The following is a 15,579-nucleotide window of genomic DNA, read 5'->3' on the forward strand; positions in this document are numbered from 1 at the left end:
GCATCCACCACTCACTTCCCTGTGTGAACGGAAGGTGAGTGGCAGTGGTGGCTGGTGGGTTCCTGGTGATGGGCAGCTGCCCTTTTGCTCTGCCTGGAGCTGGGGCACATGAGATGAGGCTGGTCCGGTGAGGCTGCCAAAGCTGAAATGGGCCTCATGCGGCTGCCGCTTTACTCCAGTTGGAGCTGGGGCCGCCCGTGGTGCTATTTTTAGTACTGAGGTCCTGTGGGGATCAGGACCATAGTACTAAAAATAGCACTGCAGGCGATCTCTGCTCCAGTCCCGACATGCAGTCCCACCGCAGGAGCAGATGGGGTTTTAGGGCCAGGGGCTGCAGTACTAAAAATAATACTGTGATCCCTGCTCCAGCCCCCGCAAACAGCTTTCCATGTTAAAGGTAGAAAATTAGGGAAGGGGCAAGGAGAGAAAGGGGCTTGTGCTGAGGGGAAAGGGGCAGTCACCAAGGGACAGGGTGGAGGAGAGACAAATGCCGGGGGCCCAGAGGAGACAATAAGGAAAAGGGCAGAAGGGGGGAGGGAAGTTGTCAGTGGGGATGCAAGAAGGGAGGAGACAGGGTGATGATAGGAGAGGGGTGGGATAATGGAGGCAAGAGGGAGGAAGAGTGGGTGCCAGGAGAAGAGAGGTTGAAAGGAGGGATGGGCACGAGGAAGGCAGGGGATGGAGCAAGTTATGTGTGAGGGCACAGAGGGGCATGAGAAGAACTGGGGCAGAGGATGGTGAGGGGGTGGGCACCAGGGAGAAAGACGATGCAGGTGCCAGGGATATTGTGGGGATGAAACAGAAGGGCAGACACGTGGAGGGGAGGGATGGGCACCAGAGGACAGAGCAGGGCAGGTGTGTAGAGGGAGGTGTTAGGAGAGGGGATAGGGAGGAGTAGCTTCAGATGAACAGAGTGGTGCTAGAGGAGGAGTGGGCACAGAGAGAAGGGAAGGGCAGGTGCAGGGGTCAAGGAGGATGGGGAGGGAGAGTAGGTCCCCAAAGGGCTGAGGGGAGTGAGAAGGGCAGGAGCCAGGACAGCAGAGGAGGATTAGGGGTGGGGGGGCAGTAGCCAGGCACCAGGGAGGAGATGGGGCGAGGGGAGGGTGGGAGACATGGCAGCAGAGGGAAAACGGAGAGGTTTATAAGATATTTATTAATAACTTGGTGGCACACATCCAAACAAGAACATGTGACCTCAATACTGGTGTACAAGACAAAACTCACTCTGCTTATGGGTGAAAAATCTTAGAGGAAACACTGCTGCTGAGGCCAAAGATCTGGCTGCTGTGTCTGCTGAGTCCAGCGTGGCCTGTAGGGCCATTCGAGATATTAGCGTACCCTCCTTAATGTTTGATTTAAACTGTTCTTTTTTGTTGTCTGGGAGATTCTCAATAAAAGATGTTGATCAAAAACGTGGTGTGTATATTTTGCTAGTATTGTTGGCTATTCTGAGCTGGAGGCTTGCTGTGAATATGCCTTTCTCCCCATTGTATCCAACCTCTTGCAATCCCTGTCATAAGGAATGGTACAGGTAGCTTGTTGCTTCCCTCTTTGATTCACGGCTTCCACTACAAGGGGAGTTTGGTGCCGGGTTGGAGAACAGGAATTCTGCTCTTTTGGGGGCAACATAATATTTTCTATCTGCTCGTTTAGATGTTGGTGAGATTGTGACAGGAATATGCCAGATATTCTTGGCAGGATCCATAAGCACCTTGTTCGTGGGGATAGCCAATTCCACATGAAGAGAGGTGTGCAGTATGTTTGTCAGCTTATGTTGTGTCTGTGGCATATCTGATAGGGAAATCCCTAAGCTGTCTGCAACCCTCTTGAAAAAAATTCCTAGAATGATTTAAAATCATCCCCTGTGGTTGGTGGTGGGGGCACGATCATATTGTCAGGAGGTGAAGATGAGGTGTGTGTGGGTGGAAAAGTGTGGGATATCTGTTCCTCCCCCGTAATATCTACATCCCGCTTCTTTGCATCCGAACTATAGCGCTTTGGATACTGCACTGTTAGTGCGTGGGACCATGGTGCCGGGGATATCTGTTGTGGCTGTTGCACCTGCTGTGGTCTATAAGCTGCCCATAGGTCGCAGTATGGCCAGTTGGGCAGAATAGGCGGTGGAAACCACTGTGGAGGCTGCCATTATTGCATTTGTTGTTAGGTGAGGACTATCCCGGTAAGCGTGCTTGATTGGACACCTCGTCATCAGACACCTGGCTATCTGAGGTGTTTGTACACGAATGCGAGAAGCCTGGGCAACAAACAGGAAGAACTGGAGGCCTTGGCCCAGTCCAAGAAATATGATTTAATTGGGATAACAGAGACTTGGTGGGATGACTCGCATGACTGGAGCGCTGTCATGGAAGGGTATAGATTGTTCAGGAAGAACAGGCTGGGGAGAAAAGGAGGAGGAGTTGCACTATATGTAAGAGAGCACTATGATTGCTCAGAACTCCAGTATATAGAGGGAGAAAAACCTGTTGAGAGTCTATGCGTTAAGTTTAGAGGTACAAACAACAGCAGTGATGTTGTGGTTGGTGTCTACTACAGGCCACCGAATCAGGTGGATGAGGTAGATGAGGCTTTCTTTGGACAAATGAGAGCTTCCAGATTGTAGGCCCTGGTTCTCGTGGGGAACTTCAATCACCCTGACATCTGTTAGGAGACCAATACGGCAGTACACTGGCAATCCAGGAAGTTTTTGGAGAATGTTGGGGATAACTTCTTGGTACAAGTGCTGAAGGATCCAACCAGGGCCTGTGTGCAGCTTAACCTTCTGCTCACAAACAGGGAGGAACTAATAGAGGAAGTGGAGGTGGGTGATAACCTTGGAAGCAGTGATCATGAGATGGTAGATTTCAGGATCCTGACCAAAGGAAGAAAAGAGAGTAGTAAAATACACACCTTGGACTTTAGAAAAGCAGATTTTGACTCACTCAAGGTGTGTCTAAACTACCTGGCTCCATCAACGCAGCCATGTCAGGACGGCAAAGGGAAATGAAGCCGCGATTTAAATAATCGCGGCTTCATTTAAATAAAAATGGCCACCACGCTGTGTTGCTCAGCTGATTGTCAGCTCAGTGCAGCAGTCTAGATGGGGATCTGCCGACCTCAGAACCCTTTGTCAGCAGATCCTTTATGCCTCATTTCCGTTTGCCAAGTAAACTAATCTACATGGCTCCATCGACGGAGCCATGTAGTTTAGACGTACCCTCATAGACCTGATGGGCAGAATCCCCTGGGATGCTAACATGAAGGGGAAAGGAATCTAGGACAGCTGGCAGTATTTTAAAGAAGCCTTATTGAAGGCACAGAAATAAGCCATCCTGATGCGTAGCAAGAGAGGCACACATGGTAGGAGACCGGATTGGCTTACAGGGGAAATCCTTGGTGAACTTAAGCTCAAAAAGGAAGCTTACAAAAAGTGGAAACTTGGACAAATGACCAGGGAGGGATATAAATATATAGCTCGAGAATGCCGGGTAGTTATCAGCAATTGGAATTGTGACTGGCAAAGGATGTGAAGGATAACAAGAAAGGTTTCTACAGGCATGTTAACAAAAAGAAGGTGATCAGAGAGGGTGTGCGGCCCCTACTGGATGAAGGAGATAACCTAGTGACAGATGACGTGGGGAAAGCTGAAGTACTCAATGCTTTCTTTGCCTCTGTATTCACGGACAAGGTTGGCTCCCGGACTAATGTGCTAAGTGACGCATGATGGGATAAAGATGGACAGCCCGTGGTGGGTAAAGAACAGGTTAGGAACTATTTAGAAAAGCTAAACATACACAAATCCATGAGTCCGGAATTAATGCATCCGAGGGTACTGAGGGAGTTGGCAAATGTCACTGAGGCGCCTTTGGCCATTATCTTTGAAAAGTCGTGGAAATCGGGAGAGATCCTGGATGATTAGAAAAAGGCAAATGTAGTGCCCAGCTTCAAAAAAGGGAAGAAGGACAATCCAGAGAACTATAGGCTATCGGTTCGTGGAAAAACCATGGAAGGGATCCTTAAGGAATACATTTTGAGGCACTTGGAAGAGAGGAAGGTGATCAGGAATAGTCCGCATGGATTCACAAAGGGCAAGTCGTGCCTGACCAATCTGATTAGCTTCTATGATGAGGTAACTGGCTCTGTGGACATGGAAAAGTCAGTGGATGTGATATACCTGGACTTTAGCAAGGCTTTTGATACAGTCTCCCACAATATTCCTGCCAGCAAGTTAAGGGAATGTGGACTGGATAAATGGACGGTAAGATGGATAGAAAGATGGCTAGAAGGCTGGGCCCAGCGGGTAGTGATCAACGGCTCGATGTCAGGATGGCAGTTGGTTTCTAGCGGAGTGCCCCAAGGTTCGGTTCTAGGACCAGTTTTGTTCAATATCTTTATTAATAACCTGGATGAGGGGATGGATTGCACCCTCAGCAAGTTTGCAGATGACACTAAGCTAGGGGGAGAGGTAGATACTCTTGAAGGCACAGATATTGTCCAGAGTGACTTAGACAAATTGGAGGATTGGGCCACAAGAAATCTGATGTAAAGTGTGGTATCTGTAGGGGAGAGGGTAGTAATAGAGGCTGTGAGGCATGTGGTGTGTGCAGCAGTGTTATTTTAGGTGCCGGTTGCTTTTTCTGCAAGTGCTTTGGTGGTGCTGCTGCTGCCGCCTCAGGCAGAGCGCTCGCACTCGGTGCCGCTGGCGGGCACTGCTTGTTATGCACTGCGGCCGGTGCCAAGGACATTTGAGCTGGTGCCGATGGGGAGGCTTTGGATTTTGTTTCTGTCAGCACCTTAGGTGAGGTGTGTTCTCTGTGCCTGGGGTCGCGACTCCTTCCATTGCCAGCCCCGTTTGTAGGCTGTTAGTCCGACCCCTTTTGTGCTGAGGGTGGGTGTGCGGTATTTTTGTGGAGAGGACCCGTCCTCAGGGGAGAGTCAGTTCCCGAGGAAAAATAGAGGACCTTTTCTTTGGGTGAGTATTGTTCTTTGGACTCAGCCCAACGGGAGCCAGTCTCTCCAACTCCATCCCAGGTGATTTCTGTCTGGGAGGGGTAGATGACTCTGGGTCAGAAGCCGACCAATCCTTTTTCTCCATCTGGAGCATTTTTAGTTGCAATTCTCTCGATTTCCTGGTAGGCGCTGTCAGTTTCTGACAATGAGGACAGTGTTCTGTGAGGTGCTCTTACCCCAGACAGCGGACGCGCTGTTCATGTCCGTCTGAGATTGACGTGGACAGCCTGCAGCCCGTACACTTTTTGAAAACAGCTGAACCAGGCATGTCCCAGACACCAGTAAAGTTTGCACAGAGCTTCTACGTCCATTTAACTGCTTACCTAAAAAAGAAAAAAACCCGCCCCAAACTATTCTTACTAACTATGGTAGGACTCGTCTATAGAGAATGGAATTTTTTTAAACTATCACTATAATCGAAGAAAAAGATTTCTGAGGTTATAACCATCTAAAAAACTAGCTAAACATATAACTTGTCAATGAGGTAAAGGGTGACTGCTGAGCTGCAACCAGAGCCGGTGGCGGTTGAGAAGAAAATGAGGAAGCTTCCAGCTGCACACGCGCAGTAGCTGGCCCTCCGATTAGAGGTGCAGTGGCGCTGGCGAACCTAATGGTGGAGCACCCACGGGACGCTCCTCGAAGAAGAACCAGATGGTTTTTGTTCCCACAACCCTTCCAATTCTCTATACAACAGCGGGCTGGAAGCCACCATGCAGTGCAGATTGTCTGTCATGAGCAGTGCTCGCCAAGCGGCGGCAAGCCCCACTCGCCAGCTGCGCAGTTTCGCGCGGTTCTGCGCATGCGCGGATCATTCTGCGCATGTGCAGATTGCTCTGCACCGGCTCTTCCGGGTTGTAAACAGGCAAGTAGATTACATTATTTGTCGAGCCCCGGTCATGTGTATAGTAGGGTTGCCAGATGGTTTCAACAAAAATACCAGACACACTTGACATTACATCACAATCTACATTACATCTTATTTAGAAAATACCAGATCTTTATATTTTCTCATTTATGTTTTCTCAATTTGTTTCCGGAACAGAAAGCTCAAATACTGCACTGTCCGGTTCAAAACTGGACACTTGGCAACCCTAATTGCATGACAACCCAAGTTGGGAGGGGGGAGATATGTGACAGGGTCAGAACAGAAGGCTATGAAAAAAAGTAGTGGAGGGGCGATCTATAAGCCTCAGACTTGAGGAGATCCCTGCTCCCAGAGTAACAGGGAGGGGATGGTTTAGAACCAGCAGAGGCAATGGGGCAGTGGAACACCTGGGGCAAACTGACCAGGCCTTCGGAGTCAGGCCAGCCTAGGCCAATTAGCACACATGAGGGTAATTAAGAAAACCCATTCAGACTGGCTATCAAAGAAGCTGGCCTGCAGCGGGAGAGTGCATGCAGCTGGGAAGAAGGAGGAGAGAACCGCTGGAAGTAGATAGAAAGGAGATCACAACTAAGATGACAAACCAAAGAGAAGAAGGTGCTGGGGAAGGTGTAGGGAAGTAACCCAGGGGTCTTGGAGATGTATCCTAGCAAGCGTCAGGGATTCACATGAACAGCTACTATTACAGGGCCCTGGGCTAGAACCTGGAGTGGAGGGTGGGCCTGGATTCCCCCAAACATCCATCTCCCCATTTCCACTCGAGGAAAAGGACTGTGGAGTTTATTCTCCGCTTTACCAGACAATGGCCAATGAAGAAAAGAGATCAACAAACAGTAAATTGAAGCCCTGGGCATGATGCCTAACACTGTGGGCTGCTGGAAGCCTCTGAGGCAAGGAAATCCACCAGGAAGCACAGGATCCACTGAGTTTTCATAGGAGCTGTGTCACACTGTTAAACGACTAGGTTATGTGAACACCTATAATTCTTTGGGCACATATACTCCATCAAATAAATACAACAAACTACATGCTATACATGGTAAAATGGCTCAGACATCGTGGAAGGAAACAAGTGCAACATTGGCACTACGAATTATTTGTACTGCAGTAGCACCTAGGAGCCCCAGTCATGGACTGGGACCCTACTGTGCTAGCGCAGAACATACAGAGTACAAAGATGTTGAGTGCCTCAATTTTCTCTCTCTTGTTTGCCCACAATGCCATTTCAATGGATTGGTTCTTCATAACTTATGAGACTTTCACCCCCATGAAAGTCCCTGGGGAAATCTAGATTGCCATACCCTACTAAACATTACTAAACAATTGGCATTCTTTTCCATGGAAAACCAGACTTGGTCTGACTTTTTCCATCATTAAACCACAACACCTTTTATTTCCTTTGCCTACCAAATTCTAATTTTATTTTTGATTTGATAAAATGCTGCGATACAGTCTCCATTTCTCCATTCCAGTATCTGGATTATGGAACCATTTATTTAGTCCATAGAATTATAAACCACAAAGGATATCCAAACAACTCTGAAATATTTGATTTTTCTTATGAAATCGACTAACCTCTCTGGTTTTGGTGCAAAATGGTTCAGCCATTGGAATATGGCATACTCCTGAAAGACTGGAATAGCACCCATCGTAAAAAGTGTTATGTCTTTTCATAGTTCTGGAAAGAAGAGAAGATAATATGTAGTGAGAAGCAGACGGAAATTCATGGATACTGAGTGATTATCAACTGATGAGAAAAGGACATGAAAATATCACATTAATAAACATCTCAAACACTGTTCTTTACCTGTTTTGCTCTAGATACATTTTCTGAAATTGTGGTGGGAGTGAATAAAGCAGTAGTTCTAGGAGTATATTATCAATCAGTTCATTATAGAACATGTAAGTTTATTTAAAAGGGTCTCAGTGTAAGTTACTTTTATAAAAAGATGACAATCAATTTTCAGTTCCTAACAAATTCCAGTGTGAATTATTCATAAGTGTACAGAAGAAGCCAGTCTCATTACACTATATTAACGGGTATTTATGTGAACAAAACATGCACAAATTCAATCACAGCAATAAATTAAAATCATCCTCTTCTCAAAAGAATTATATCTACGTCTGCAGCGTGCAAATAAAAAAAGACTCTTCCTATTTGAAAAGGGGATTTCCACCTCCCCCGAACTCCCCAGATGGGAATCTGTTTCCCTGCATGAAAGTAACTAAACAAATATGCAGCTCATCACAACACAGAATTGTCTATCAGTAACACTACATACTTTTTCCATTTTGTCATCTGTCAAAATTGTGATGGACAGTTGTGTTGAGTTAGCTAATTCAGATGATTGAGTGGTGCAAACTTTCCGAAAGCAAACCTTCTGAGAGTCATTCCCCACTTAGGAGGAGGAAAAAGGGCATTTGTCCTGTCATTTGACTTTTTCAGGAGTCATTTGACTTGAAAGGTTAACTTCACATTAAGTAACTTTTTGGTTCGCCTGTTGTGTAACTAATTCCCCCCTGCCCAGTTCTAATACTTTAGAGAAACAAAGCCAAAGCCCCATGGCTTCAGCCCTTGGTGGCGGGGCTCAGGTTACAGGGCCCCGCTTTGGTCCCCACTGCCTAGAACAGTGAGGCTCATGCTTTGGCACCCCCTCCTGGGATCATGTAATTTTTGTTGTCAGAAGTAGGGATGTAAAAATGTTTAAAAAAAGTAACCATGTAACCATTAAAAATCTTGGGTTAGGTCTATACTACAGAGTTTTTGCACAAAAACTCGTGGAGAGTCCACACCTCCTATTTTTGCGCAAGTAAAATGAAAGAACAGAGGGGTTTTTCCGGTGTAGGTATTCCTCCTTCTACGAGGAATAATTCCTTTTTGTACAACAGCTCTTGCTCAAAAAGGTGGGTGTGGATGGGGAACAGGGTTTTTTTGCACAAAAAGAGGCAATAGAAAAAAAGCACAGGTGTCCATTCTGTAAACAGCAATCAGAGTTTCCTTTTGAGAGAGCATCTATGCAGTCTGGACGCTCTCTTGCGGAAAAGCACATCCCTTTTTCAATGCGCTTTTGCATTGAAGATCTCTTCCGCAAAAAGCTTCTTGCGCAAGAAGCCTATAGTGTAGACACAGCCCTAGCAGTTACACAGCTACCTCCCAGCGTGCATCAGATCCGGACCCGCTTCCAGGGGGCCGTCTACTACCCTGTGCTGCAAGCTCTGCAGTATCAGAACCCACAGCGTGAGTGGCAGCCCCCTGCTCCCAGGGAGCCATCTGCACTGCATTATAAACCTCATATAGCAGAACCCGCAGCATGGAGCTACAGCTGACTTCTAGGAACAGGGTGTGTGCTGACAGGAGAGTTTAACTACAACCTGATCTGATAACTGATGCTTATCAGTTATGTGGTTAAACCTTTACATCCCTAAAAGGAACCCACATAGTTATTCTTAAAAATAAAACCAAGAACTCTTTGAAATATTGTCCAAATGCGACTTGTTTGCACTTGAAAGCAACAGCTCCAAACCAGCAATGATTTTAGCAGCCCTGTCCTTCAGGGTGAAATTCTACATAGTAAATGCAGCATCATGCACAAAGGCTTACTTCAGAGAGTCTTGAAAAAATCATCACAACAAATTGAGGAAAATTAATGACATCGTATTGTCTTGTTTACACATCCTCATTCTCCAAAACCATTTTGCTCCATTTACCACACTTTGTCACTATGAATATGTTTTGGGGATTTCAAATGGCCTCCTTCTGTTCTAACAGACGTCAAAGAAGAGGTACACTGGTTTTAATGCCTATTTGGGGGCATAAGGGAATAGCTTTTCCCATGTAAGAAGGATGCTGCAATCACACAGCAGGATCTCCTGTGCTCCACCATATTTCTAGCTCACAACAATTATTCAAATTTATGAAGCTATTGTTTATTATTGCACTGACTTTGTGTGAGGTTTCTGATACACATCATTATTATAACACCAGTTCAATTACAAGAGTGAATTCACCACACCTTCATAACACCAAGCAGGGAGCTTGGTCAAGTCAGTAAATACACCGCATAAATTACAAATAAGACACAGACAAGAAACTGCAGTTGATTGCTTCTTCTGAAGCAAATAAAGGGAAATGTAGTTGAAGGAAATAGTTCTTGGGCTTTCTATTAGACAAAAAGTTTAATAAAGCCCAACAACAACAAGAACAACAAAAGGCCATTGGAACAAAGGTTTTAAAATGGTTAATCAAATGCATTATAGGTTGCACCTCTATAAACTGGAACTCTCTGGTCCAGCAATATTGGTGGTCTGGGTCAGAGAAACCTGGCGCTCCAGGGAGTGGAGGGTCCTGGCACGATGCAGGGGATAGAAGGAGAAGTGCAGCCCAGCTGGACTGCGGGGGCAAGCTGGGAAGCCTGGTACGTGGCTCAGCTGGGCTGCAGTGTGTTTGTGTGTGTGTGTGTGTGTGTGTGTGTGTGTGAAAATGGGCTGTGCGGGGGGGGGAGGAAGGGAGGGCGCAGCTCAGCTGGGCTGCGGGGGAGGAGGGGGGAGGGAGGGGGAGGAGAAGGAGCTGATGCGTGGCTCAGCTGGGCTGTGGGGTCCAGAAGCCAGGAAGCCCAGTGAGGGGGCCAGGGCAGGTGATGGGGCTGGCAGCAGGGGGCCAGAAATTATCTCCCCTGGTCTGGCAAAATCCCTCATCTGGGACCAGTCAGATCCTGAAGGTGCTAGACCAGAGAGGTCCAACCTGTATTTTGGTGGCATATTTTTCAAAATCTTTTACATGCAATTGTCTAAATAGATATTGCATGCCACTATCATGATCCTGCATACATAGAAAGTGTCTACCTGGACATTTTAACGCAGAAAAATACCTGCTTTGCATATACAAGAATGACTTGTGTGTGTACATATAAATTAGGTACACAAATTGTAGATGCATTTTTGCACACCAAAACAGGTACACTCAAATGAAACAAACAAACAAACAAATTCAGCCTTGTAATCTTTCCATTATTTTTGTCTCAAAAGTGAGAAACTTGATTAAATTGTCCATGTGCCAATTTTTGTCTACAGATATGAGAACAAAATCACATAAAATGAAATAGGTTTCTCTCATGCACTGCACACACCTATTTATTTTCTTCAAAGAAATTGTTCTGAGATGGTATTAGGCACAACAAAAGCTTAGCTTTTGGGGCCTGTTCTGATTTACTCTGGTTTATTCAGTGTAGATAAGCACTGCTCCCCAAAGAAGGGTTTCTGATTTAATTTGCACTGTAGAAATTCTGAATCCCAAGACTGTAAAGTTAGAAATGTTAAAAATTATAACATTTTCTTAAAGATGTATCCCAAGAATTAGATATTCAGAACAATTAAAAAATTACTAAAAAAATTATTGCAGTGCAAATTTAGCAGGTCATAATTTTTCTTCGGGCACAAAAATAATCAATTGTCATTTGATATTTCAAAACAATATTTTTTTTCAAACATTTCAGCTATTTCTATCAGTGGTCCCCTTGCCTGTATTACACTATTTAATTAAAGTTGTGTTTAGATGTCTTTTTCTTCGTGAAATATATATGGTTTCTGTTTTTAGACTAACTTTCACCAGTTCTAAGATTGAATTGATATTTTCCTTTCTATACAGTTAGTTAGCAGAAGCCATTTGTTAAGTTATATAAATAATGTGAACAACTGAGAGATAGCATTACTATGAAAGCATTGGCACCTTGTGATTGTTTCATAACTTTACACTAATTTGATTTTTGGCATGCTCCTTTCTCTAAGTCAGGTGATTATTACTGACAGATCTATAGGCTCAACAGGATTTCAAGTCATGACTAGAAAGTTGTAACAGCTGCAAAAATTGCCAGACGGTCTGGAATTACCTGTAACCAAACAAAATCAGTCATGAAAAAAGTCATAATGCAATAATGGCACCAGGCTACCCATGAGATCTGTACTCTATTTCTCCTCTCTCCAGAATTATATCTACCCATTAACTTTTTAATTTTTTGTCCTGGTTTTTCTGCAGAGCCAATGCAGCTATGGTAAGAGCGAGCTACACTGTATTCTGGTTTCTACACCATCATAAGACTGGCTAACTAGCTATGTAGTCAATAGCCACATTCATACTGTACAAACTTCGAACATGTGATAATGCAAGACCCAAGAAAGAATAAGGTTTGACTTTCAGATTTAGATCAAGTCTGCAGTAAAAATATTTACTTGCAAAAGAGTGAAATTCAGCTCACATGCCTTTAGTGCCCAAGTAACTAACCCTTATGGGGGTAAAGTGTCTGGATGAAATACATTTCCAAATTATCGCCAGTGAAGAAGACAACAATTTAAACCGCCCAGCTGCACAGAATGTGAAAGGTATTAATGTAATCATCGATCTATGGCTTCCTTTTCTAGCTTGCCCCTCAAGGCTATCCTGCGTGGCTGGTGCAGAGGACCCACCCTTTCATGGACTAAAAGGGTGAACATCTGCCCTGCCCGGGCTACTCCACTTGTGTCTCCTTTTACCAAGCCTTACCTCTGGACGTGGAGCAGCAGGCTGTCCACAGGTTTAATATGCTCTGAGCAAATCTGATATGGACTCATTGAGGCACAAGAAACACGGAGACTGACATTATTATTTTTACAGCCACTCTTCAAAGTGAAACTGTAAATATGCAGACTGGCTGAGAAAAGTAGCCTTTACTAAACATTTTCATTTTGTATGGAAATGTACATTTTTCTTGTAGTGTTACATCACCACTAGAGCCTATGGTCAAAATGTGACTACATCTAAAACACTTAGTGCAACCAGACCCACAAAGTCTCCCCCACTACTCCCTTCGGGTATGTCTACACTACCACCCTAGTTCGAACAACCTCGAGGAGTGGAACGAGGAGTAACAGTAGTTCAGAATAGGAAGCTTAATCCGAACTATCTAGTTCGTGCTGCGTGTAGCTGCGGGCACGGAGTCCAAACTAGCAGACATTTAAAAATGGCGGCACCTGGCAATATGCAAATGAAGCCCAGGAAATTCAAATCCCGGGCTTCATTTGCAACTCCAGTTGCCTACATTAACCACCCTAGTTCAAACTAGGGTGGTAGTGTAGACATACCCTTCTTCCTTCCTCTACAGAGCATTTACTAGTAACAAAGTGGCAAAATTAAAATTCATTATGAAAGCTAATCTCAGCGCTTAGAGTTTTTTCCTCTCTTTTTTTGTGGCATCTTGGTTCTGTCTTTAAGGAAATTAAGGACCCCGCCCCCCATAGTCAAGACACTTCTGCCTCGTAACCATCTTAGTAGTTAATTTCAGTGGTACATGTGATACTGAGAATTCGAGGAACAAAACTAACTTATGTAGAAGCAGCCTTTAATGTGGTAACACCTCTCTCAGAAGCCTGCTGAGCCTTGCAGTGCAAACAGATTATTGATTGCATCTTTCATTTTTACCAGCAGTTCTCAGCAAGAGTTGGACCTGAAACCCGCACAGAACCTCTGGGAGCAGTGCAACAGGCTTTCACAAAAACAGCTTGTGGCATCAGACTCATTTCTGCCATAGGCAATGTCTGTTGAAAGGTGGAGGTAGTGGTCACTGCCTACAACTTGGTTTGTGGCTCAGCAGGGATTTTTGGTCAGAAGTGGGGAAAATATCAGGGACTTATTTCATTACATTTATAAATAAAACAATTTCTAGAATTGTGCACACACTGAGAAATGATCACTGGCAATACCACTTTTAAAAGCACAGACCCTTATCACATAAAATTACATATAAAAAGGCACTTTAAAAGAATGTTACCTAGGCTGCAATGTCAAGCACTCAGAAGTTATGAAAATGTGAAATGTATAGACACCCTGGCAACCTAAATTCTGTATCCCTCTTGCACTTTTAGCCTGGGCAGTGCATGATACAGGAGTCCTGCAGGAAATATAGCGCATGATGATATAATTAAACAACCTTCCCTACCCCTCACCTTTAAGGAAGCTGTGTGCTAGGGGACTTTACAAAACAAGACAGACACAGTGCCTCCCATGAAGAGCTTGCACAGTCTCACTTTTAGGCATGACAGAATAATGTAGATCAATGAATAATAGGAGAGAGGGAAGGAGAGAAACAGCACAAGGGTTACAATAACATTACAGGGTTACTTGGTCATGAATACCCTCATTTTGAGGGTATTCACCTTTTTGAGCAGACATTCAAGAGGAAAGAAAGAGGTTGGACTAAGATTAAAAAAGACTAGAGAATGAGGGATAAGGATATCCTATAGCTTAATACTAATATAGATGTCCCAGATAGTTAACAGGCGGAAAATGGAGAGAAAACTGTGAAATTATGATGCATCATGAACCAGACAGATTACAAACAGGAGGCTGCCAGATCCCGCTGGAGAATACCAAAAGAAACAAGACCATCTGCTCATGAAACTCCCTCCTACAACTCAGGAACAAATTTATACAAACAACCTCCTAGAATGCCACTGTTGGAGATCTATCTGCTACCCAAGACCCATAAACCCGGAAATTCTGGACATCCCATCATCTCTGGCATTTGCACACTTGCTGCAGGATTATCAGGTTACGCTGACCCTCTCCTGAGACCAGCACTCCTAGCTACCTTCGAGACACCATAGACTTCCTGAGGAAACTACAGAATATCAGTAATCTCCCTGAAAACACCATCCTGGCCACCATGGATGTAGAAGCCCTTTACACCAACATTCCACACGATGATGGATTACCGGCTGTGAGGAACACTGTCCCTGATGACTGCACACCTGGTGACTTTGTCCTCACCCACAACTATTTCCAATTTGGGAACAATTTATATCTTCAAGTCAGCGGCACAGCTATGGGCACCTGCATGGCCCCACAACATACCAACATCTTTATGGCTGACCTTGAACATTTCCTCAGCTCTTCCTAGCACCCTTATTCTACTTATGCCACATTGACATAATCTTTATCATATGGACCCATGGGAAGGAGACCCTTGAAGAATTCCACAGGGATTTTAACAACTTCCACCCCACCATCAACCTTAGCCTGGACCAGTCCAGCCCAGCCCAAGCCAGACGACTGGGTCAGAACCCCAGGCCCGCTGCCATACCCAGAACTCGGCTCTAACCTTCAGCGGCCCTAGAGTGAGCACCGTGATCTGGGGAGGCTACTGAGAGCCCTACTACGGCCCGATGCTTCCACTGGTTCTCCGGGTCCCAGACCTGACCCTTGCCAGTGGACCGGGCCCCCTGGACCTCTACCTATAACCCCATAGGAAACTATGGACACCCGGCCACCTCCTTTGACCCCCACTGAGCCTGCCAAGCTGGACTGGAGCCAGTTAGGACCCTCGGAAGGTAGCCCAGTGAGGGCCGGTCTAGAGCCGGCGGAGGAGATGGATGTCAGCTGGGCAGCAGGTTGTGGCCTGGAGCCCTGCTAGCCCCTGACTAGGCCGGTGTGTTGCGGTCAAGGGCCCCACAGACCTGACGGCAGCTAGTGCTGCCCTCATTGGGGACCTGGGCTGGGACACTGGAGTGCGTGGGCCTGTGTCTCCCCCTTCCCCCAGAGGAGCAACCCCCTGCATCTGTCGGCTCTCTGCCAGCTAGGAGACCCAACCTTGAACTTGGAGACTGCATGCCCCCCTGCCTGTTCTGATTTGACTGTTTACCCCACCCTGACCCCAGGGTCA

The 15,579-nt window shown here is 45.6% G+C and overlaps 1 protein-coding gene across 2 annotated transcripts in view; it reads right to left on the reverse strand.

Moving 5' to 3' along the window:
- MTAP (methylthioadenosine phosphorylase) overlaps positions 1-15,579 on the reverse strand; it is an 88,044-nt gene that overhangs the window by 21,754 nt on the left and 50,711 nt on the right. For both annotated transcript variants that reach the window (XM_075931482.1, XM_075931483.1), the window contains exon 5: positions 7,466-7,568. In XM_075931482.1, coding sequence (XP_075787597.1) covers positions 7,466-7,568 — 103 coding nt within the window. The remainder of the gene's footprint in view (positions 1-7,465; positions 7,569-15,579) is intronic.

The sequence above is a fragment of the Pelodiscus sinensis genome, chromosome 6 (genome assembly GCF_049634645.1).
Source record: "Pelodiscus sinensis isolate JC-2024 chromosome 6, ASM4963464v1, whole genome shotgun sequence".
In the NCBI taxonomy this organism is placed as follows: domain Eukaryota; kingdom Metazoa; phylum Chordata; order Testudines; family Trionychidae; genus Pelodiscus; species Pelodiscus sinensis.